Raw genomic sequence first — 24,364 nt, 5'->3', positions numbered from 1 at the left:
GCAAAATTGCATAAATCTAACGGTACCCTCTTCATTTTAAACTGTAACCATTTTATTTGGACTCTGCCTATTAGTGCGCACTTCCAGTAAAGTTCTCCTTCTTGTTTACAAGCTGTTTTAGATTGAGGGCTGGTTCATAATCTTGTCGCAAGTGAACGTCAGGCGCGGGCAGCTGTAAAAGCTGTGCAGCTTCACTCCGATCATGCAGCAAATGTTCAAAAATGTTCAGCATTATCCGACCCTATGCGATTTCAGGTCGCAGATGCATGAGGAAAGGCTGGACGACTTTCCAGAAAACGAGGCACCTCGCAGGAGTGTAGGTGATATAGCAGGGTCAGAATCCCTTGACACCGACCAGAAATGATATGAGTCTGTTTAAACCAGCCTTAACAGGTCGCTGCTGAGTGAGAGACGTGGGTGCTCAATAATAATGACCGACCTGCCGCACAGGTTCGGAGACTGACCAGAAGGAGTCTGCAGTACAACCTTAAGGCTCCCATTGCATAGCAGTTTGATCCGCTCCTGGTTTTACTATCATTTAATTAAACACGCCAGATCTTGTTACCTGTTACACTGTGGCTAATCAAGCTCTCAATGGGCGAAACTGCTCTGCAGTAGGAGTCGCGTTCCCATCCCTGCATTTGCTTCAAGTCCCCTTTTTTTTTTTTTTTTTTTCACAGGTTTTATTTCCGGAACTGGCATGGCATGACTGATAAAGAGACAGCGGTGTACAGATCTGCTTTCAAACACTACGATTCCAGCGAAGGCAAAGGAAAGAGCGAGCAGGGGAGCCCTCTGCTGGACCAGCATTCCCTGGAGTATCTCTTTGCTCAGGTAATGCGTTCGGCACACTTAACTTGCACAGCTGTGGCCAAACGTTTTGCGTTGCCTACAATTGTAAGGATTGAGACATTGATAAAATGTATGTATGTATGTATGTATGTATATATATATATATATATATATATATATATATATATATATATATATATATATATATATATATATATATATATATATAAAACGTAATTTAGATATTTTATTTAACATTATGTACTCAAAGAAACTATAAAATGATATTGGAAAAGTCTACTGGAAGCCATAATGTAGTAGCACAGTAGATTTAGGGTTCGTTAGATTTCGAAATGTCATAGTGGTCAAAAGTTTTGCGTCACCCTATAGAATGAACTCATTTTGATTCATAGTCGAATGAAACCTGCTGAATAATGTTACGTTAACATATTGAATTACACGCCGCCTTGTAGATTTCCACAAACTTCACGAGAAACTTGACAACAATTGAAAAATGTGACATTTCAAAACATGAACTATCACTGTAATGGCTGCCAGTAGAATTCTGCGATATCATTTTGCAGTTTCTTTAATTGCATGATGTTCATATGGTTTTTTTTTGTCTCAATCCTAAAATTCTAGGTGATGCAAAACATTTGGCAATAGCTATAGGCTGTGGTCTAGTTTTATTCTTTATTTATGTTAAGAGGTAATAAATGTTTTTGGATCAGTAGCAGTATTGGGAGTTCTAGTAATATTTATTGAATTATCTTTTTTTTTTTTTTTAGGGAAAGCATGATTTCATCCATGACGTGGTGTCCATGAAGGATCTCTACACTGATGCTGAGCTGCACAAGTTTAAGAACGAGAGTTTGGGGATGGCAGTGCTGCACCTGTCTCACCTCGCTGTCCAGTCTGGCCGCTCGCTGGAGGAAGTGACCAAAGAAATCAGGTGATCCCAAAACACTCTGCTGTGCTTCTTTACCTTCAAGAATAAATGCATTCTGGGGACTTCTGAGGTTAAGAAAAATAAATATCCCAAACCTCCTAGGAGTTTACCGCTAATATTTCAATGCTTTTGCATTTTTAAGAAAGGGAAGGAACCGCATTCGTTAGTGCGAGTTTAATTTGTATTATTATTTTTTTTTTTTTTTTTTTTTTTTTTTAGCTTCATGCGCTGCATCCCCAAATCGTTCTGCCGGCAGATTCATCAAAATAACTACCTAACCAAGGTCCGCATCAGGACTGTGTTCAGCAAATTTGTGAAGGGCTTCAACCTGCACACAGTCAGCACGGGGAAGCTGACCCTACAGGACATCATGTACAAGTATCTGTCAACGTTAGAGAGCCTGGCCCCCAGCATCGGGTGCGAAGAGTTCCAGACCACCTCTCTGGACATCCAGTCCGAGGGAGAGAGGGCCAACTTCTACGTGAGGGATTTCTGGGGATTGGGAAACATGGAACCGGACTGCAGCGTGATGCAGGGGGGCTCTCCGTCCCATGTGGTGATTGTGTCGGGAACAGAAGGAATTCGGTGGAGGGAAATAAAAGGAGGAGAAGGAGGAGAGGTAAGTGGTGGATTATTATTGGCAAATTTAAGCATGTCTGATTTCTCAGCATGCCTAGGACTTTGGTAAACTGCAGAACACTGTAGAAGGAAAGATTTCTCCTCCTGAAGATCATTTTGTAGCGATGTGTATTCCAGCATTAGACTGGGACGTCAGAACCTACAGAAAACATCCATTCTAGTCAAAGCCATCACCACAAGGCAAAGATGGGAGTGTCGCTGACTCAGAGCAGCGGGCCAGCACTACAGCAGCGGCAGCAATTCACTGTAACTTGCTTGTTTGTAATTTCTCTGCAAGAGAAACCGAAACTAAATCTTCTCACAGCTAGTAAGCACATTGTTTTTATTTGTACGGGATTTACAACTGAAATAAAAACAAAGCAACAAAACCACCTAGAAGTTCAGGACTGCTGTCCTGTATGTAGTTTACCTTGCATTTTCTTTCAGAACTGTACCGCCACAAAGTAAAATGTGCTTACTATGTGTGATTGTGCATTAGTTTGTAATTTACGTGCTTGATTGAGACTCCCTTGGAGCCGTTACATGTACGTAGTCAGTGTTTCTTTATTGATAGCAGCGTTTATTCGAGGGCAGCCTCTATTATAAAGCTGATCTGTGACTGCTTCGTCAATACGAGGGCGGAGCCAAATTGAAGTAATACGGTGTGTGTGTGTATAATGTATATAATGTCAGTTTTAGTGCAGGACACACTCTTGCGGTTGCTTTCACAGACACCAAGTAACACTGATCTCAGGTGGGGCGATCTGATCATCCCAAGCAAGTCACATGATTTGAATGGAATGTGGAAGGCCAATCAGTCCCGGCACTGCTGCTTCTCCAGACAAGCTCATAGCAAGCACATAATCAAGGCAGATTTAGAGAAATACACCATATTGAAGCAACAGACGCTAAAACAGCAAGGGATATATATAAGAAAGGTATTTGAAGATAATCTTGAACTCACTGCTTAGTAAATACTGTATGCTTGTCTTGTTTTCTCCAGCCCGTAGAGAACTGCGTCGACAGAAACTACTTTGAGAGAAGCAAAAAGCAAAAAGGGAAGAAGAAGAAGAAGCTGCTCCCCGCGCAGCCTGCGGAGCGCAGCGAGCCACGCTGGTCCTTCTTCTGCGACTTCCCCGAGATCACGCACATGGTGGTGAACGGATTCAGAGTCAGCGTGAGCCGGCAGGACAACAAGTCGCTGGTGAGCGTGCAACCCTGCTGCCCTTTCAGAGCTCCGCTTACACGCTGAACCAAGCTGGTTTCCCTTGACCGTTTCTGATCGGAAAGTCAAGATTGTTTAATGTTATTAAATACAATTGGTGACAATGTCCTTCAGATGCCTGAATATAAAGCAAGAAACTGAAGCTTCAAAATGATCAATTTCGTGGAGTTTTCTTCCTCGCAGTGATGATAAAGCAGCTCCATTTTCTAGGTGTTGAGCTTCACAGCCGGCGTGAAATTTCTCTGCTCTGATTACGGGTGCATCTAATTCGACTGCCCTCACAACAGGACGCGGCAGTTTGTAGCCAAAACTAAGGATTTTAATTATTTTTGTTTTCCTGTGGATAAATCTTGATTTAGAAATGGATCAAATGACCTTAATACAGCCTGTGTTCAGAATTTGTCAAAGAGAGTTTTATTTGGTATTTAATGGGTTCAGTAATGCGTGTCTGCAGCTTGTTGAGATTCACTTTGTGTGTGGTTTTCTGTTTCCCCCTGAAACACTGCCCCATGAGTGTCAGAAATACCACATTTCTACTGATTTATTTCTTGTGTGCAGTGTTGCAGGGGGGAACAGGTTAATAGTTACACTCTGGTGTACCTGCTGTTCTTAGAGACCAGGCCTGTTTGAGGACTCAGTTGGGACCACAAGAGGTTCTTTCAGTGTCTCCAGGATGGGATGACAGAACACCCCAAAATGATACACAAGCTTGATCTAAACAAGAAGTCTGTAGTTATGTCGTACCCATACCAGGTTGCTTAAATTAAAACAGCAAACCCTACTGTGTCCTCTTTCGAAAAACAAGAACTGAACTGTGGTTTTCTAGTTTTGCTGGTGGCTTGTCAGTCTACTTTTGAGCAGTTTCATTTCCTATTTCTAGATTGCACAGTGTGTGTTTTCCCTTGGGGCAGACCCAGTTCTCCCTTACCTGCTGTTATGATGACCGATAAAAACAGACAGATGTCTACTTGCCTTAGTTTGTGGATATTTACTATAACAGAGTATCATCTGCAGCTGTTGCCACAAGTTTTGCATCACCAAGAATTTTAGGATTGAGACGTATGATTAAAACTATACGAGTATAATTTAGATATTTTAACATTGTGCAATCCAAGAAACTACAAAACGAGATTGTAAAAGTCTACCAGAAGCCATAATAGTAGTACAGTATTGCATGTTTAGATTTTGAAAGTTTTTAAGTATATGGAAAACTGCAAAGCGGCCTGCAATTCAATATGTTTATGCAACATCATTCAGCTGGTTTCATTCAACTTTCTGAAGCCAAATAATTCTGCAGGGTGTTGCAAAACTTTTGGCCGTCGCTGTAGACTGCTGGACACAACGGTCATAACTTTTTCAGATCCTTCCTTATATAAAACATTTCTGCGATGTCCCAGTCTGTGATTCAGCAGCAGCGGCAGCAGCGTTTGAAGTGTCAGGTGGTCACCCCCTTGCTAGTTTCCCTTTTAACCCCCTGCCCTGTTCTCTTGCAGGAGCTGGCTCTGAGGTCCAGCGCAGAGGCGCTGTCGTTCGTTTCTCTGGTGGACGGCTACTTTCGGCTGACTGCTGATTTTCACCATTACCTGTGCCAGGAAGTGGCTCCTCCCAGGGTAGTGTTGAGCAACGCCAGTGGAATACATGGACCCATGCAGTAAGGAGGCCTTCTACTTTGCTTTGCAGCTGTGCATTTGATCGTTTTTATTTTTTATCGCTCCCGATTCCCAACTGTTTTTATTATTAGTATTATGATATATTTGGCAGACACCTTTTATCTAAGGCGCCTTACAGGTGTTACAGGGTTAGGATGCAAGATTAGCATATAAATAGTGTGGCTTACAGTAAGTGCAATAATACTAATATAATAAATAACTAAACTGAGTGGAGATGTTGTTTGATTTTAGATGTTTAAACATGAAGGTTTAACATCCCCCCCCCCCCCCCCTTGTATAAGATTAGATGTCTGTGTGGAATGTAAATATTGAATGCAAAATGTAATGCTGGCTTATTTCCCAGGCTAGGCTATTAGCTCCAGGGTCTACTACTGCTACATGGTAACATGTGTTGCTGAGGGGGGTCCCTCCTTATCAGTACCATGGGTTACTGTTTTAAATAAGTGTTTTAATCAAAAGCAGTATTAATGTTTTATTTCTGTGTTCTGTGTCTTAGGGAAGAGTTCGCCATTCATAAACTGAAGAAAGAAGAAAAAGAAGCGGGCTTGTTCATTGTCCGATGGAGCGCCCAGGATTTTCACAGAATAATCCTGACGGTGCTGAACAGATCGGAGGTTAGGAGGTTTTTAAAATCTGCCCAGTATTCTTCAGTGGGGTCTGACAAGTGCCACGCACGCTTTGTGTGTTTGGAAACGAAGTTGAAACCGTTCAGCTGAAAGCCGGTTTATCAGATTGCAGAACCCTTTTTTCACCACAAGAACGTTACAGTTGTCTCTGTTTATGACTGTTTACTGAAGTGGACAAGCGCGTACATGTTTAACGAAAGCTTCCTGTCGAGAGCTGTACGGTCCCGACAAGATCAGCAGAGAAAGAGAGTAGGGTTTTTTTTTTGCTACAGCTGAAATCTGAATTTTTTTTTTTTTTTTTTTTGTGTGTGTTTTTTACTTCTTTGTGGCTGACGAGGAGGTTGGTGAAAAGAAGTCTTGTTTAAAAAGGCTTTAATAAACACATTATTGCATTGATAGAGAACAATACATGAGTGGTGGAGTCTACATGACTACCATGGTAAAGAAGAATAGCGGTGTAATAAAGCATAGTGAAGGAACGGTAAAGCATAGGTAAGCATTGTAGAGCACAGATAGACTGTTGTAAAGCAAAGTGAAAGCAATGGTGCCGCATAGGTAAGCATTGTAAAGTCCAGAGAGATTGTTCAGCACATTCATGGATAACCAGGCTGAACGCTGGTAATTGCATATCCATGTGGAAAAGCATGGGGTTACTGCAAATCTACCATCGTGAACTTTCAATGCGAGAGCTTCTGAAACCTGCAAGCAGATATATGCGTTTGGATTTGTTCATTTCGTTTATTTACAGAACAATCAGACTGCCCAGCTGCACAAGCAGTTCCGCATCCAGCAGAGGGGGAACGTGTATTTTCTGGAAGGGTGGGATAAAGAGTTTGAAAGCGTGAAGGAGCTGACTGATAACCTGAAGATGTGCGTCCTCAAGTCCGGAGACGAAAGCTTCGTTGTGAAGAAGTGCTGCCTGCCAAAGTCAGGAGGTGAAAAAATAACAAAGAATCCATGCTTTCCGGTTAATGCTTCTCGCTCCTACAGCTACAGCCAAAAGTTTCGTTTCTTTTAGCATTTCTAGTTGAGGCACTAGCAGGGGTGTGCAATTGGTATTGCCCGTCTCCCCGGGACAACAAGACTTATCTGAGGGACAGTAAGTTTTGCTGTTGTGCTTTGCCCGTTGGACAAATGGTTTTCGTCTATTTATTTTTCCTATGTTTGGTTGCTAGAAAAACACTCCGGGTATATTTCTACAGAGCCACGGAAGTTTCTGAAAACAGTGCAATAGTGCAAGGATAGTGCATTAGCTGATGATCCAGTAACGTGGTGCTGAGGTTAGGCAAGTCCAGTGCAGAGTAGGAGGGGCGGATCAAGAGAGGTATGTTTAAACGTTCAGCACTGCATTTCCAGAGGTGTGTTCAAGCTCACGCACACACTATGACTTGGCAGACTGCAGTGCTGTTGAAGACAAATGCTGTCTTTTTATTGCAGCTTATCTCTCCCCTCTCTCTTTCTCCTGGTACAGGCTGGCTTTGAAAACTCTTTCTGTTTGCCTCTCTCTCTCTCTCATTGCTCTGGCATTGCTCTGAGCATCTAGCCAAGAATGTAAACGTGTTGCAGTAGATCTGGAGGAACACATGTGACCGATAGGGAATATATACCAGCTCACACTCTTCACAGTTTATCCAATTAGAGCTCTGGATGTTAATTTGGCGTTAGACAGCCCCTGTGCTCGTTAAACTTCATCGATTGCCTGTTAATTGGTTTGTTTGTTTGTTCTTGTCTTGTAGAAATCTCCAATTTGATTGTGGTGAGGCGGTCTCCAGGCAGCAGTGTCCGACCCATACCGGGCTCTCTGAACCTGAGCCAGCTGAGTTTTCACCAGATCCGCAAGGAGGAGATAACCCAGGTTTGTGCAGCTGCCAAGCAAGCTGTTTCAGATAAAGAGGAGACCGCTGCACTTCCCTGTGCAGGGGGAGGACCCAGAATCTCGCTGTTAGAAATCGACAGGCTATCTAATTATACCAAAAATGCAAGCAGGAATCTTCTAGAGATTTCCTGGTGTACGTTGTGAAAAAAAAAAATCTTAACCCTTAACCCGGCTGCCCAATTATCTGTATCCTCGACTCGCCGCTCGCAACACCCCTGCAGAAATCATTGAAATGGCTCCCTCCGAAACGTGCTCCTGCCAATGCGTCATTTTTCGCACTGCGGCTCCACAGATATGCCATCGGGCCTATAGTGCCGGAGGACAACACAGATCTGGTGGCTGCACGGCAGCACCACGGGCGCCTGATCGGCCACAGGGGGCGCTGATGCACGTGGATTGCCCTGCCGACTTAAGCCCTCCCTACCCTGGCACCGCTCTGCCAATTGTGCGCCACCCCCTGGGAACTCCCGGTCACGGTTGGCTGTAACATAGCCTGGACTCGAACCTGCGATCTCCAGACTATAGGGAACATCCCCACGGAGCGCCTTTACTGGATGTGCCTCTCGGGAGCCCCTGTTAGAATGAATTGTTAAAGTTTTTTTTTTTTTTTTACAGAAAGGGGACTCAAACATGTGTTGTTTTTTTTTTTTTAATCTCCAAATAAATTTCCAGCGATTTAAAAAAAAAAAAAAAAAAAAAAATAGTTCGAAGGTGAGAGCTTGTCGGAGAGGTCCCTGTTATACTGTAGAATCCCCCGCTGCCCAGATTAACCACACTTTCGATACAAATAGCTTTTTGTTTTGGTTTTGCATTTTACTTCCGTGGAAGAGTTGTTTCTTTTTATAAAGAAGAAAAAAAAACAAACAAAAAACAACAACATTTTGTTCTGGACACTTTACGCTAGAAAGCCACAAAAACCAAAATAGCATTTCAGAATCACGAACACAAACTCTGTCAAACCACATGTTGTCCTTTTTTTTTGTCGCTGTTCTTCTTAGCCTAAGGTGGTGGGCAACTAACCATGTGTGTTTTGGGCAACAACCAGTTGATTTTCATATCTGACACCTGTTTTTCTTACATTTACATTCGTCAGTATTTATAACACGTTGTTGTCGTTGATGTGTTATTGTCACGCACCTCGCCAGCGTCTATTGTGCAGTAATAGTTGTGTTGATGCCACTTTGTTTTTAGTATGTAAAGCAACTCATTTAGCAAACTCCAAAACATGCCTTTTTGATTTGACTCCGAGCTTCCCAACACTCAAGGGTCAAGATTTTGACATCTATCTGGGATCTAATTAGCCTGCATTTTTTTATATCTTGTATGTGGTATTAAAGTAATACAAAAGTGACCTAAGTTTAGGCTTCTGCAAGCGATCGGAAGACTAGAAAGTGTGTTGATGGTCCAAGCTAAATGCTAAAGAAAACTCATGACCATTTTCAACTGTCCAGATGGATGTCCTTGAACAGCTTGGCTGTGTATAAACCCTGGGTGCGTGTGTGTGTTTTTATCAGCCACTGTTATGGATGCGTTTCCGCTGTTGTTGTTTCCTTCAGGAAAGTCACCTGGGCAGAGGAACGAGGACTAACATCTACACCGGGAAGCTCCACGTGTGTGGAACGGACTTGAACGAGGACGGATACAGCGAGTGGAACAATAATAACAGCAGCACCAAGATCCGAGTGGTGCTGAAGACACTGGATGAGAGCCACAAGGACATAGCGCTGGTATGGGGAGAGAAAAAGCACACGCTGATCTGGATCAAACTGTGGTCACACTTTGCCTTAAGGGGCCCGTCTATTAACTGCTAAGAGCCAGCTAATGAACATGTTCGTATACGTGGTTGGCCTGTGTTAAAGCAGTGAATTTTTGTTTTAAACGTTACACAGCCTTATGGTTGTGATTTGGCTGATGGCGTGTTAAAAATGTGCTAAAAAGTCTTTGAGGTTAGATGCTCGGCTTTGTACTCCAACAATAAATAATTACAATTTTAAATAGGGGCTTGCAAATTTAAAATTTCGGAAAACAATTGCGTTAATGATGAATGGAAATTAATGGTAATTACTGTTGTTATTATTATTATTATTATTATTATTATTATTACATTATGACTTATTTTAACTGTTAGAGGATAACCACACGCACTGCTGCTGTTTGATATGTCTTTCACATCTATCATTCATATTGTTTAGGCACCATCCCTTATAATGACCATCTTTTTATACGTATTGGTGTTCTCTTTCTTTTTTTTACCCCCTGCAGGCCTTTTTTGAAACCGCCAGTTTGATGAGCCAGGTTTCGCACATTCACTTCGTATTTGTTCACGGAGTCTGTGTCAAGGGATCGGAGAGTAAGTTTCGAACAGCTGTACTTTTTCCATGAGAGTTTGTATCTTGTTATTTAAAGTGGCTGGTAACACAGCACAGCTGTCTTGACTCGTATGTATTCTTGTTTAGATTCACTCTGTGTATGTGTTTCAGTCATCCGCTGATTAAAACTCAAAGCACGTGGTCTCACTGTGGGGTTCATGTCTAACTTCTAAGTACAGCTGGTACATGAGAGTGTAACCGTTAATCTGCCCCCCCTGCAACGCTGCCTCTAGTGGGTAAACAGTTGAACCCCAACTGCAGAAAACAGCTGTCAGGAACATCCAAAACGCTGTAGAACAACAAGGAAAGAACAGGAAAGAACAACTGCAGAACTGTGTGGCTTCAAGACAGAAATTATATATGTGTATATATATAAAATGTATGTATATGTATGTATGTGTTTCCTTTTCTTGTACTCACCTCCTGTGTGTGTTGTAGCCAGTACTGGGGTACAGCCAGTGTTCAACATGCAACTCAATCCCATAATTCGAACTAAAATATATAAAGCATTCTGTTTATTAAACTGCCTTATTTATTTATTTTTATTGGGTCTTCAGCATATCCTTTCTAGTAGCCGATCCGTACCCTGTGCGGAGGAGTGAGATTGGACACCAGTGTTTCTGAGCACGTTTGACTGTGCAGTGTACCCAACCTCAACCCCTGTGTTTCTTTCCTTGTCTACCAGATATTATGGTCGAAGAGTATGTGGAATTTGGGCCCCTGGATGTCTTCTTGAGGAAAGAGAAAGGGAGGGTCACACCGCAGTGGAAGTTTACAGTGGCCAAGCAACTGGCCAGCGCTTTGAGCTACTTGGTAAGTCCCCTGTTCCCGGCTGCTGGCGGTTTTATAAATGGTTTCTTTCTCCCTCAAACCTTGTAACCCAGCTAGAGGATAACGTCCCCAGTGCTCTTGCAGGCAGACCTAATTTGGAGCATTCCAAACAAGTGACTGATTCATTCCTGGTATCACTCTACTGCGAGATTCGTTCTGCTTGCAGTAGACTGCCTTTTTCTGTTGCTGTAGCTTCACACTCATAATGGTTTAAATGCAGATCCAACAGAATAGGCACGATCCCCACTAAAATGACGCTTTGCAACAAAAAAAAAAAATTAAACTTTTTTGACCTTGTGTCGGTTGCAAAGTTTTGCCTGCGTGGCCTCATTGTTTGAGTTATTGAAAGCCCAAACTTTGATTTTAATGAAACTCTACATGGTAATTTGTTGTTGCATGGTATTTTACAGGGATGGTAATACTGCTCCCATTGCATAGCAGTTTGATCCACTGCTGGTTTTACTGTATGTTTTTAATAAGACGCACCTGAGCTTGTTGCCTGTACACACTGTGGCTAATCAAGCTTGAGGTAAAACCTGGAATGGGTGGAACGCCTGTGTGACAGCAGTCTTATTTCCATCCCTGTTACACAATGTCACAGCCCTGATATGTTGTCTTCTATCCTCCATCAATAACTATAAAACTAAATAAATTCTCTGACAGAAGTGTAGACTTTTGTTTTTGTCTTTTTAAGACCTTGAAAAAGACTTCTAGTGGAAACGCTTGTCATTGAATGTATTCCACCCATGCTGAAAGTTTAAATTTAAATGCAGATCCCATTGCGTAGCAGTTTCCAGGTGGTGTTTATTAGCTGTGTAGATAATTACAAGCTTGGACCATTGGTAAATCCTGGAATGGATTAACCAGCTGTGCAGTGGGAGTCTTTCCACCATCCCTGTGGGTGTATGTGTGTGCCAGCAACATGATGAACACGCGACCGTTCCCTTGGCTCTTCCTTGCAGGAGAACAAGAAACTGGTGCACGGAAACGTGTGCGCGAAAAACATCCTGGTGGTGAGGAAGGGACTGGAGGAGAGCAGCTCTCCCTTCATTAAACTCAGCGATCCTGGGATAAGCTTCACGGCCCTCTCCAGAGAAGGTACTCCTTTTATCGTATTCTTTTTAACGAAATTGCAATTTGAAGAAAGCCTTAAACTCTATACGTTGGATTATTGACAAGTGTGTGCCTTTGTGGAAAAATTACCCATTGAGGTTTAGCTTGGCTTGGCTTGGCTTGGCTTCCTCTCTTCTGGGTAGCATTGCAAATGTGGTGACCTGGTGTAACGGGCAGTGTTGCGTGAAGCACGGCTGTGACGGATTGTGTCCCCGGTCGCTGAGAGGTTGTTAAAAGCTCTGTAACCTCGAAAGCAGACGAGCCCAGCTCTTTTGCGTAGAGGTTAAGACCCTCGCTTGCCGGATCGCCGCCCAGCCTCCGCTCTGTTACACTGGAATGGAATCGAGCCTCCAAACGGCTCTAACAGACACTTCTTCTACACACTAAAGAGTCTTTTACTGACAGTAGCCGTATGTCTTCCTGTCCAGATTTGCTAAATGTGTGGTCTCAAACTTATAAAAGTTTTTGCATAAATAGGACTTTTTATTTTTATTATTTTTATTTTTTTTAAGCTAATAAGTAATATTGTCAGTTGTCGTTTTGTATTTTGAATTGGCACAGGCCACACGGTTTGACTGTTACCTGCCTCCCCCCTGCCCCCCCAGATAAAATCGACTAATCCAGCGTGGTTAGTGATACTGAACCAAAGTCAGCCGCTCCATTTAATCTGTAACCTATTCAGGATTTTATATTCATTCTCCCGATCTGTATTTTTTATTTGTTTTTTAACATGGAATTTGCATCTGCCTTGAGAGTCGATAAAGAACAGTGTTTTTTTTTTTTTTTTTTTTTTTTTTTTTTTTTTTACCCTGTTCTTCACTGAGATCTTTTGTGCTTAATCTGCGTGCACAGCTAATCTCATATCTTTGTGCTTTGCTGATGTGCCTGCACAGCTAATCTAAATTATTAGTAAAATAAGCTGCCAACTGCTCAGCATTCCAACCAACAGTTGTGCAACGTTGAACTTTTTTGATTAAATAAAGTAAATACCATTTTTAAAAATGCTGTTTTTAAAACTATGCTGTACTAGCTTTTGATTTCGAGCTAACTGAATTGCAAAAGATCTGATTAGCACCCGCTTTCTCCTCCTCTCTCTCTCTTTTGCAAATCCAGAGAGAGGTTTGTTAGAAGGGGAGGAATTGACTTTGTTGTCTGCTTTGGTCGCTGTGTTTTAGACTGGGAGTACATTATTACATACAGCTGTGGCCAAAAGTTTTGCTTCACCTACATTTTAGGATTGAGACCTCATTTAAAAATAAAAAAAAACTATATGAACAGAATTTTAGATCTTTTATTTAGTACTGTGTAATCCAAGAAACTACAAACTGATAACCGGAAGCCATAATAGGAGTACAGCATTCGGTGTTAAAAATTGAAATGTGACATTTTTTTCTACTGGTCAGTTTTTCGTTAAGTATATGTGGGGAAAGCTACAAAGTGGTGTGGAACTCTGTATGTTAACGTAACATTATTCAGCAGGTTTCATTCGAACAGGTCGTCATTGGAAATGAGAATGTGACTCGCGTGGATAAATGCAGGTTTTGATTGATTGATTGATTGGGGAGTTTGTCTGCAGTGTCGTTGCTAACCAGGCGTTTTCATGCCACCACAGCAGTCTGACAGGAAACCCTGTACCAGCGCTTTGCAAGACCACCTTCCTGTACCCGTGAGCCTCCACTGGGTTCCTGTTTCTTACCTGATTTAGAAAGCGAGACCCGAAATCGATTGCAAAACGGGAAATGAAATAAACGCTTTGCAGCAGGCATTGGTCCATGCATGGATTTGATTACAGTATTGGTTAATAAAATCTGGTGTACCAACTACAATACAATCTGAAGTGTCACAGATGCTACTTTTAATGATGAGGTGGCTATTTAGGGAAATGAAAACTAAAAAGAAATGTGGTTAGGTAGGGGGTTTGTTTTGCAGCCCTGCCTTGTCAAATCAGTTTTTGCGTTTTTTTTTAGATAAGTGTTCAATTAGTTGTCGGGCAACAAAACTGTTTTATTTGTACAATTTTATTTTATTTATTTGCTTTGATAAGTCATGCTGCTTTTTGTAACCCGCCAAATAGTTCTTGAGTGACATTCGATTTATAGAAAGTTTCTAAACGTTTAAACAGTAAATGAAACAAATAAACGGCGTAGCGTTTACCGAAATGTATGCGTGAAGATGTGGCGTTAGCTTTCACGGTTTCTTTCTTTTCAAGAGGGTCCGTCATTTAAAGTATCTCAATGCACTGGAAACCATTCTAATTGAATAGTGTCTGTGTGCAGAAGTCAAATGTAAAGGTAACCATACCAAATGAAGAAAACGTATTCATTCAAATTGTGCATAAACTCTACTCATGGACACACACGAGGAATGAAGAGAACATTTTAATGGATGTGGACTATCTGAACCAGGCTAAACCTTAATCTTGTAAAGAAAACATTTCGCATGCGATCTCGCACCCCTACAAGTGTTTTTTCTTGTTTTTCAATCTTGCAGCATTCTGCCGCACTTGGAGGTTTAGCAAGCAGATGAACGTTATCTTGTCCTGTCATCTCCTCTGTGTTTTTCAGATTGCATGTAAGAGTTAATTTCAGGTTGACACTCGACAGCCTGGGCCCCCTAAGACTTGCATACCACATCCTTTGAAAGACGGAAAGCAGATTGTAAATGAAGGCTTTTTAAAACCGTGCAGCACTGGGCCAGGGCAAGGGTTTCGTTGTACAGCTGGGGCAAAAACGTTTTTTGCATCACCCTGTAGAATGAACACGCCTGGCCTCAAAGTCGAATGAAACCTGCTGAATAATGTTACGCTAACATATTGAATTACATGCTGCTTTGTAGTTTTCCCAAAAAATGACAAATTGAAAGATCTGACATTTCGAAATCTAACGTGAAGTTCTACTGTACTGCTCTTGTAGCTTCCGGTTGACTCTTGCAACATCATGTTGTAGTTTCTTTGATTACACGATGTTGAATAAAATAGCTAAGTTACGTTCACACAGTTTTTTTAAATGTCTCAATCCTAAAATTCTAGGTGATGCAAAAGTTTTTGCAATAGCTGTAGACTCTGTAGAGTATTCAAATAGTTTAATTACATTGTGCAGTTATCTGTGAATATTTTATTAATCCTGTCTCCCTCCTTGTTATACAAAGAGCATTCTCCATGAGCATGCAATACTGTATTTATTTCTGAGGATTACCAGGTCAGCTTGCTGGTTAAATTGGGGGGGAAAAAAAAGCCGAACTTTGCCATCAAAACGAAAATCGATACCAATTTGAAACAAGTGATCAAAACCTGATAAGTCTGCCACAGACACCCTGCAAAGCATGTGAAATCCTGTTGAGAGGGATTTGCTTAAAGCACTGTTGTCATTTCACACACGAAGAAGGTGTTTTCTGCAAAATGTCCAGCACTGTGTTCCCCTTCTTATATTTCTTATTTTGCTTTAAGGGTGCTCGCAACCTTCTGCTACAACAGGCAATAGTTAGAGCTTTCTCCTGTGGCTCAAAGAGTAAGGCAGTTAGATGCTGACTTCAGAGGTGCAGATGGAGAACATTCTTTCGGAGGTGGCACGCTGAGCATACTACACAGTGCACAGGAGGCGAAACTTAAGACGAGAACAATGTTTTCATGTAAAGTTGAAGAGAAAGGGATGGCAATCTCTATTAACAGTAGACTGTTCTTGTGGTCAGATTTGAATGATATTAAAATAATCATGTAAATATTCCTTTTTACTTCCTCACAACAAAGAATGCCCTGTGTATCTTTCTGAGAGGGGGGTGGTTTGCATACCTGCTCAACTTAATCTATTCAAAACCAAGACATGCAGGCTAATTTAAATACTATGTTGTTCAAGGGGCTATCAGTCGCTCTGGTTAAGGGACCTCTATTAACCTCTGAATTGTATTGTGTTGTCATTCCCAGAGCGGGTGGAGCGTATCCCCTGGATCGCCCCTGAATGTGTTCAGAATGTCAATCACTTGAGCATCGCCGCAGACAAGTGGAGCTTCGGGACCACCTTGCTTGAGATCTGCTACAACGGGGATCTGCCACTGAACGAGACCACCCTGAACGAGGTACAGGACTGAGCCGGACTGAAGGCATGGGTTCCAGGCCTAACGTTTGGCAAACACCTGCGTACATTCCTCGCGGCAGTGCTGCGGACCGAGGTGGGGTGGAGGGAGGAGGGAGGAGGAAACACAAAGCGTTTTTCCAACCTTACTAAAAACTAAACAAAATGGTATATAAACCCCCCACCCCACCCCAGGGTCTCCTGCTGAAATATTTATCGCCCAGCCAGTGGGCTAACTCGTTTTTCTCCTTCCGTTTTTGACCACCTCGCAAAACCACAAACACAGCTTTCACAACTTACAGACTCTGCTGGGTGAGGAATGACTGACTGGCTGACTGGCTGGCCAGCAGTGGGTGTTGATGATGTATGGCTGTAACCAGCAGCATTAGCCCCAAATCACAAGCACCAAAATCAAAAAGGCAGGGCTTGAAACTTCCATTAGCCCTGCACAAAGCCCTGGGCTTCAGAACTCCCTTGAATTAGGCAGACTGTTTAAATGACCGTGCGCCAGACAGATCGTTCCTTCCCTAAAACAACTCCTTTTAGTAGACAGATGTATTCATGCTCTGTTAAGTGCGGTCAATTCAGATTAACCACAGGCCTGATTGTTCGAATTCCTGGTCATTTTTAATAATACACCTAAACTAGGGGAATTGTGAAACCCTGGAGTGGGTGCAGCAGCAGCAGCGCTAGTGTCTGGCTGTAAAAAGGGACGTCTATCACGCTGAATGCTGCATCTGTTTTTATTACATTTTCTCTGCAGAAAGAGCGGTTTTATGAAGCCAAGTGCCACTTGCCAGAGCCGTCGTCGAAGGAGCTCGCCAGCTTCATCAGCAAGTGTCTGAACTACGAACCAGCGGACCGGCCGTCCTTCAGAACCATCCTCAGAGAACTCACCGAGCTCCAGCAGAAGAGTGAGCCCGATTTCTTAGTTCGCTTTCATTTTAGTTTTTATTCATCCAGGTTGTAGTCAAAGTTCAAAGCACGCACATGACTTGAGGAAGGTCTTCATTGATGCTGCACAGAATGGTGGCAGTGAGCTATAGCCCCTGAGATCAAGGCTGGTCTGTGCTCATGCAATATTACACCCAGACACAGAAGCTGCAGTTCAGTGCTTTTCACACACTTTTACAAACAAACACAGGAACAAAACTAGAATAAACAATCTCTCTCTCTCTCTCTCTCTCTCTCTCTCTCTCTCTCTCTCTCTCTCTCTCTCTCTCTCTCTCATGCTGTTTGCCCCACACCCCAAGCCAAGTTGGCTGCCAGCCACAAAACACATGAGCACGCACGCACACACCCATGTAGCGTTCTGTTACATGTTTTCTGTACAAACGGCAGAAATAATCCACTGCAGTGGGGTGTAGATCAGGTTCTGTAGGAAAGCAGCAGGTTGAGCCCCAGGGTTTAACTCTGTCCTCTCATTTGCAGACCCCGATATATCTTCAAAGAGTGATATTCTACCCGATGCAGATCCCACAGTGTTCCTGAAGAGATATCTGAAAAAAATCAGAGACCTTGGAGAGGTGAGTCGGGGCATGCCTCGCGATCGGTGGGAGACAGCCTTGTGACGTGAGCAGCTGCAGTTAAAAAAACAGAGTGTCACACCACTAGAGATCAAAGTGTGAACCAGCCAACATGTGGACCCAGCAGAGAACCTTTGTAATGCATGCGTGTTTGCTTGTTTTTTAATTTGTAGATAAAAAAAAAAATCCCTTGACTTTGGACATCCTTTTAATTAACCTGCCGTCCACGAGTGTTGCAAAACTGAGTGATCTGCAGACTTTCTGAGTTGCAGAAACTATGCTCTTAAAGCAATTGTAGCTAACAAAGTAATTCTGTCAATCTTAGCCGTTTTGCACTCCCTTTAGTCTCAGATGTGCAGTTTTGATAGAAACACATGCTATATCGCACGCGTATTTTAATTTTAAAGCTGGTATCTGGTGCTAGTTTAGGTTCAAGGAAGCTCTCAGTTTCTTTGCCTTATTCTCGGGTTATCTGTTTGAACTTCTACTCCCTGGGTACATTTCACCTCCGCAGTGACTTCTGGGTCAAAGCATGCTACTGGCTGAAAGCTTGTCCATCAGTAGGGGAGGTAGCTGATTGGTTATTGACAGGAAAGAGGCCAGTGAAGGGATGGGGACAAGTTTCACTCTGATTTTTTTTTTTTTTTTCTTTAGTTTTGAAATGAAAATACATGTTTTGTTTCCATCATGCCTTTCTTTCAAAACTGCACATTTGAGATCTAGATGTGCACGACAGGGACATTTGATTGAAGTCTATAAAACCATAACTGGAACAGATCGTTAACCCAAGACACGACTTCAGCTGTAGCACAGAGAGATCAACAAGAGGGTGTAAATGGAAGTAGAGTTTAGAACAGAAGGGAGGAAGCGCTTTTTTACACAGAGTTATAAATGCATGGAACCAGGTGAAGAAACATTTAAAAAAGATTCTGTGCTTTTAAATTGCTTTTAAACAATGGTGCGCTAACAAGGGATGGACCAAATGGCTTTTTCTCGATCCCAAACTTCTTTCTAGGTATAATTACTTTTAATACCAGGTCAGCTTCACCCCTCTGCTGTTGGGGTTTCAAACACTGACGCTGGAACGCTTGGCTTCCCTACAGGGCCACTTCGGGAAGGTGACGCTGTACGTGTACGACCCTAACAACGACGGCACGGGGGAGTGCGTGGCTGTGAAGTCACTCAAGCAGGACTGCAGCGCTCAGCTCCAGGCGGGCTGGATGCGAGAGATCGAGATCCTGAAAGCGCTCTATCACAAGAACATCGTCAAGTACAAGGGCTGCTGCAACGAGCTCGGTGCGGAGTCCTTTCAAACAGGAATATTACATGCACCCCTGCAGCAGAGTGCACATGCATACCTGTGCTCTGCCGTGCTTAAACAGGAATGTTACACCCCTTTCTAATAAGGGTGGCAAGTGTGATTTTAATTGAGTCAAATAGCAACAGGATATCCTTTTTGTTGTATTCATCACATATATTTTTGCTGTAGCTAAGGAGTATAATAGAGTGGCATGCACTCTTAGTTCTACAATAAAATAATGACCAAGTGGCATACAGTAGTCTGCAGATTTATTAGAACACATCCAGGTTTATCATTTTATATCCTTTATGTGCCTACCTGCATGAAATCCTCTGGCGGTGACAATCAGTGATACAGAAACAATAGGCACTCGTGTGAAAATGTTTAACCACTTTTTGTAGCTTTTATCAGGCATCTTAAACAACTTCTAAAAGGTCTCCTGCGTTTTACCATGTGTGGCTGTGTGTTCCTTTTCTCTTACCGTTTTAAATGAATTGCACCTGTGGCCTGTTAATCGTCAGTTCAATTAGACAAGCACAAATTTGCCTATTTTTACGATTTTCAGTTCCGTACGCACAACAAATCAAAAACTGCCGAATCAGTGGGGTGTTGTAATAAATGTGCACGCTGCTGTACTGCGGATGATTGCTAATATAGGCTATTGAGGTTGTCCAGAGGAACCCAAGAAAATTCTGTCGACTTCTTTATTGTAAAACAACATCTGTAAATATTTCATGTCCAGTTTTTACAGCTGTGGCGGTGGGAATGTATGTTGTGGGAGACTCTTTTGATGCAGCAGCATTGAGAAGTTGTTTCACGGCTGTAGAGAATAAAGCAGATCGCTCGTTCTCAGGTAATCAGGTTTTAAACCTGGTTCTTGTTTTTTTTTTGCTTCTCAGGCGGGCAGGTTGTCCAGCTGGTCATGGAGTATCTTCCTCTTGGCAGCCTGAGAGATTATTTGCCGAAGCACCGCGTGGGTCTGGGGCAGATCCTGTTTTTCGCACAGCAAGTTTGTGAGGTAAGCTACAAGCAACACCGAATGCATGCATGAGGAGGCTTGGTGGTCCAGTGGTTAGAGAAAGAGGCTTGTTACCAGGAGGTTCCTGGTTCAATCGCTGTGTGTGACCCTGAGCAAGTTTCTTTGTTCTCCATCCTTCGGGTGAGACGTGAAAGCGAGGTCCTGTTGTAAGTGGCTGCAGCAGCAGTTGTGATGCATAGTTCACTCCCCCTAGTCTTTGGATAAAATCATCTGCTATGTGACTCATTAATGTGTGTGACAACTTCTGCAAAAAAAGTCTTTGTTGGTATTAACAATGCTTAGTTTGCACAATAGCAGATACATTTTCAAACTATTCGCCGAGATGTGCAAAGTGCAATAAAGTGTAGTAAAAAGCATGGGAGAGGTAGTAAAGCCCAGAGAGGTTTGGTAGAAGCATATTAACAAACAAACCAGGGCAATTAACCCCTATAAAGGTTCCCATAGTGGCAGCATAGCGATGTGCAATAAAGCATAGAGAAGCACTGTGAAGTACAGAGAGGTGTGGTAAAGCACAGGGAGGCATTGTAAAGCACAGAGAGGTGTGGTAAAGCATAGGGAAGCCTTGTAAAGCATAGGGAAGCATTGTAAAGCATAGGGAAGCATTCTAAAGCACAAAGAGGTGTGGTAAAGCATAGGGAAGCCTTGTAAAGCATAGGGAAGCATTGTAAAGCATAGGGAAGCATTATAAAGCACAGAGAAGTGTGGTAAAGCATATTAAAAATAACATGCCAAATTATGGCATGGTTAATGCACAGTATAATCATGGGAAAAGCATGTGAGAAGTGCAGTTAACAAAATATTGTGGTAAACTTTCATTACCCCAGCTGGTTAAGGTTAATCTGTATATGCTGTAGTGTGTGTATATATATATATATATATTTTTTTTTTTCTTCTTTTATGCAGGGTATGGATTACCTGCACTCAAAGCGTTATATCCACAGAGACCTCGCTGCTAGAAATATCCTTGTGGAGAACGAGAACGTGGTGAAGATCGGAGATTTCGGACTCAGCAAATACATCCCTGAGAACGCTGAGTACTACAGGGTCAAGGAAGACGGAGACAGCCCCGTGTTCTGGTAAATAGCATCTGCAGGTCTGGGGTTCGGCTGGTGAAGGCGTGGTCCTTTTAAAGTGTATGATTGAAGACTTTGTGAACTGGGCAATATATTCACTTAAGTAAATGAACTCGAAGAATTTGTATTCGGGCTTGATGTGAAGTTTGGCCATCGCAGTGACTTGATACATAAGGATTGTTCGTTCTTCCGCTGTGGCTTTCATTGTCGTGACGGTGAATGCATTATTGTTTAGTTATATATAATTCAAAAAGCCTTAGTGGTTAAAACTCACCTGTCATAGCTGGAGGGTGAAGAGAAAACGAAAAAAGTTTTTCAGAGCATTTGTTCTAATTGTATTTCTGCAAAAGCAACGCCCTCAATAGCAGTGCGAGAGGTACTGGCTCGCTTTAGAAACATTGAACCAGGAAGTGCAGATCAAGTTTAAAAAAAAAATAAAAAAATATTGCCCTCTTTTGCCCCCTTGTGACAGGTAGTGGCAGTGCAGCATCAGCGAAGCAATGTTGATTTGTTTGCTCTTTTCGCTCCGCAGGTATGCAATCGAGTGCCTGAGAGAAAGCAAGTTCTCCTTCGCGTCGGATGTCTGGGCATTTGGGGTGGCCCTCTTTGAGATCCTGACCCACTGTGATAACCGGCAGAGCCCTCCTGCAGTGAGTGCAGCAGCTGTCCCAGATAGAGAAGGAGCGCTAGCAGAAATACGCGGAACAGATTATTATTATTATTGTTATTCTTAATGAGTCATTCAGCAGACACTTGTATGCAAAGCGTCTTAGAGACTAGGATGCGAACTGTGCATCTACAACTGCTGCTGCAGAGTCACTTCCAATAGGACCGCGTTTGCTTTAGGTCTCATCTGAAGGCTGGAGCACAAGGAGGTTCAGTGGCTTGCTCAGGGTCTCACACACACAGGGAGTCAGTGGCTGAGCCGGGATTTGAACCCCCTGATATCGAGACCCTTTTCTTTAACCACTGGACCTCCAAGCCTCCTCCAGCTGAGGCCAAAAGTTGTGCATCACTCTGTAGACTTTACTCTGTGTGCTTCGTAAAGTTGAATGAAACCTAATTTCAAATTGTGATATTTCCAAATATAACATGAAATACTACTGTACTACTGTCATGGCTTCTGCGAAATTATTTTGTGGTGTCTTTTGATTACATGATGTTACATAAAAGATCAAAATTTTGTTGAGATATAGTATTATTTATTTTAAATGTCTCAATCCTAAAATTCTAGGCGATGCAAAACTTGTGGCCAGAGCTGTAGACAAACAAAGTCCCTTCTTTCAGCAACTTTCTAACAGTGCTCAACAGTGTTTATTCTTATCAAATTAGAAAGGATGCACAGAGACAGATAATCCTTAATTTTTTTTTTTTTTTTTTTTTTTGTGATGCAGTACTTTCCAGGCATCTTGTTAAAAATGATAAATCCTTGTTTTCCGTTCAGAAATTCTTCGAGATGATCGGCAACATGCAAGGGCAGATGACAGTGATGCGTCTCATCGAGCTCCTGGACAGAAGACGCCGTTTGCCGTGTCCTAAAGACTGTCCGCACGAGGTAAGGACACCCAAAACTGTCTTGAAGATAACGTGAGGGCCACAACGGTCAGTCTAGTACTCCTTTCACTGATCTGAAGAGCCAGACTTCCACGCTTCCCTGTTATTTAAAGAGGAGAGTCGGCTGACTCAGGAATAGCACAGTTCCGGCTCTGGAAATAGGGCTCCCATTGCATAGCAGTTTGATCCATTCCTGTTTTACTGTGAGTTTAAAAAGTTACCTATACACACTGTGGCTAATCAGACTCATAGTGAAACCTGGAATGGGTGAAACTGCTGTGCAACTGGAGTCTTATTTACATCTTATGTGATACCTTCCGGATCTCCCGATCAGCTCGGCGCCGGGCGAGCCTAACTTCTCAGTTGGTTGCCTAGCAATGCATCTCCTGTTCCACGTGCCAGCTGCACAGATCCGTGCAAGAACCAGCTCTCTGCCTGTCAGAGTGCATCCACTTCTAGCACGCTGGTATGTGCATCAAAGCCCCATGCGTGTCACTGCACCCTAATGGTTTGTAAATACGGCCCAAAGTTACTTCAGCAATAATTACAACACGTGAGGCGGATGAATAAGAGAGCTCAGTGGAAGACCCAGATTACTCTGCATAAGTGACGGGAAATCGGGCTGGAATCGAACGCTTTCCCGGGTAATAAAACCAGTGCTTGGAGCTGGTTCTGAGTGACCTTTCAAAAAGTCCCTCGCTGGTTTTAAATGTCGCCTTTTTTAAAAGGTCAAACACTGCCTGCTCTTGCTAAGAAGCTGGATTCCCTGACACACAGAAGACTATGTAGGGCTCATCTGAAAGTGGCATTTCTAAAGCTTTGTATTGACACTTGATTTTTGTTATTTCTTGCTGTAGGTTTATTTGCTGATGGAGAGATGCTGGGAAAGCGATCCTGCACGCCGCCCGGCGTTCACGGACCTCATCTCGTCCGTGAAAGAAATAGCCAGGCGGTATCGCCAACCTGCCACTGTCAAGCTAAACCTGATGAGCTAGCCCTGAGGGTCAGCACCAGTGGATGCCATGCTCTGCCTGACTAGATCCCGCCCCAGCATGGGAACCACTGAGTCGACAGTCTTCACCAGTTGCCTGTTTTTGTTTGTTTGTAAATCTGTGGACAAAATGCCTTCAACAGGCAGGGTTTTTATATATATATATATATATATATATATATATATATATATATATATATATATATATATATATATATATATAGTGCAGCTAATGTGGGTTGCCATTGTAAAGATGAACTGGTATGAAGTGAGTGTTGTACTGCTTCAAATGTTTTTCAATATGCACGTCTATTCGGGGGAAGTGATGATCATGTCACGGGACTATATAAACGTTTGGCAGCTTTCCAGAGTGCATTGGTTTCTGTCCTCAGATTTTAAAGTCAACCTGATCTTGAAGCATAAAACTAACGGCAAGAAGAAGAGCAGAAGTGTAAACCGCTAGGTACAACGACTCTACTGCGCTTTCCAGCGGTCTGTGTTCTAGCGAGGTTTTAAAACGTTATTATCTTACTCCTCCCCGGCACGCTCACACGCACCCAAGCCGTTGCTTTCAAAGATCATGCAGCGATTGCCTTTCTGCCTGCATGTTCAGCTCTGGTCTGGAATAACAGGAAGATCTCAACTGTAGCGCAGCACTTCAGAACGTATGCATAAACAATAGAGGGCACATGCTTTCTCCTTCATGCCTTATAATTAATCAAAGCGAGAATCAAGTGCAATGTAT

General features: G+C 42.7%; 1 protein-coding gene across 2 annotated transcripts in view; it reads left to right on the top strand.

The window, feature by feature from the left end:
- The window catches only part of tyk2 (tyrosine kinase 2), a 33,906-nt gene extending 9,548 nt beyond the window's left edge, over window positions 1-24,358 (top strand). For both annotated transcript variants that reach the window (XM_041242031.1, XM_041242032.1), the window contains exons 4-24: window positions 681-834; window positions 1,581-1,744; window positions 1,961-2,360; window positions 3,363-3,563; window positions 5,078-5,235; window positions 5,751-5,868; window positions 6,629-6,815; window positions 7,617-7,735; window positions 9,313-9,483; window positions 10,019-10,106; window positions 10,811-10,938; window positions 11,919-12,054; window positions 15,989-16,140; window positions 16,900-17,050; window positions 17,568-17,662; window positions 18,766-18,958; window positions 19,862-19,980; window positions 20,905-21,077; window positions 21,607-21,724; window positions 22,519-22,629; window positions 23,486-24,358. In XM_041242031.1, coding sequence (XP_041097965.1) covers window positions 681-834; window positions 1,581-1,744; window positions 1,961-2,360; window positions 3,363-3,563; window positions 5,078-5,235; window positions 5,751-5,868; window positions 6,629-6,815; window positions 7,617-7,735; window positions 9,313-9,483; window positions 10,019-10,106; window positions 10,811-10,938; window positions 11,919-12,054; window positions 15,989-16,140; window positions 16,900-17,050; window positions 17,568-17,662; window positions 18,766-18,958; window positions 19,862-19,980; window positions 20,905-21,077; window positions 21,607-21,724; window positions 22,519-22,629; window positions 23,486-23,623 — 3,274 coding nt within the window. In that variant the 3' untranslated portion in view covers window positions 23,624-24,358. The remainder of the gene's footprint in view (window positions 1-680; window positions 835-1,580; window positions 1,745-1,960; window positions 2,361-3,362; window positions 3,564-5,077; window positions 5,236-5,750; window positions 5,869-6,628; window positions 6,816-7,616; window positions 7,736-9,312; window positions 9,484-10,018; window positions 10,107-10,810; window positions 10,939-11,918; window positions 12,055-15,988; window positions 16,141-16,899; window positions 17,051-17,567; window positions 17,663-18,765; window positions 18,959-19,861; window positions 19,981-20,904; window positions 21,078-21,606; window positions 21,725-22,518; window positions 22,630-23,485) is intronic.
- The last annotated feature ends 6 nt before the right edge of the window (window positions 24,359-24,364 follow it).

This window comes from Polyodon spathula, unplaced genomic scaffold, assembly GCF_017654505.1.
Source record: "Polyodon spathula isolate WHYD16114869_AA unplaced genomic scaffold, ASM1765450v1 scaffolds_895, whole genome shotgun sequence".
NCBI classification, from domain to species: domain Eukaryota; kingdom Metazoa; phylum Chordata; class Actinopteri; order Acipenseriformes; family Polyodontidae; genus Polyodon; species Polyodon spathula.
Note: the sequence above shows the minus strand (reverse complement) of the source record. Positions and strands in the feature narration are given on the sequence as shown.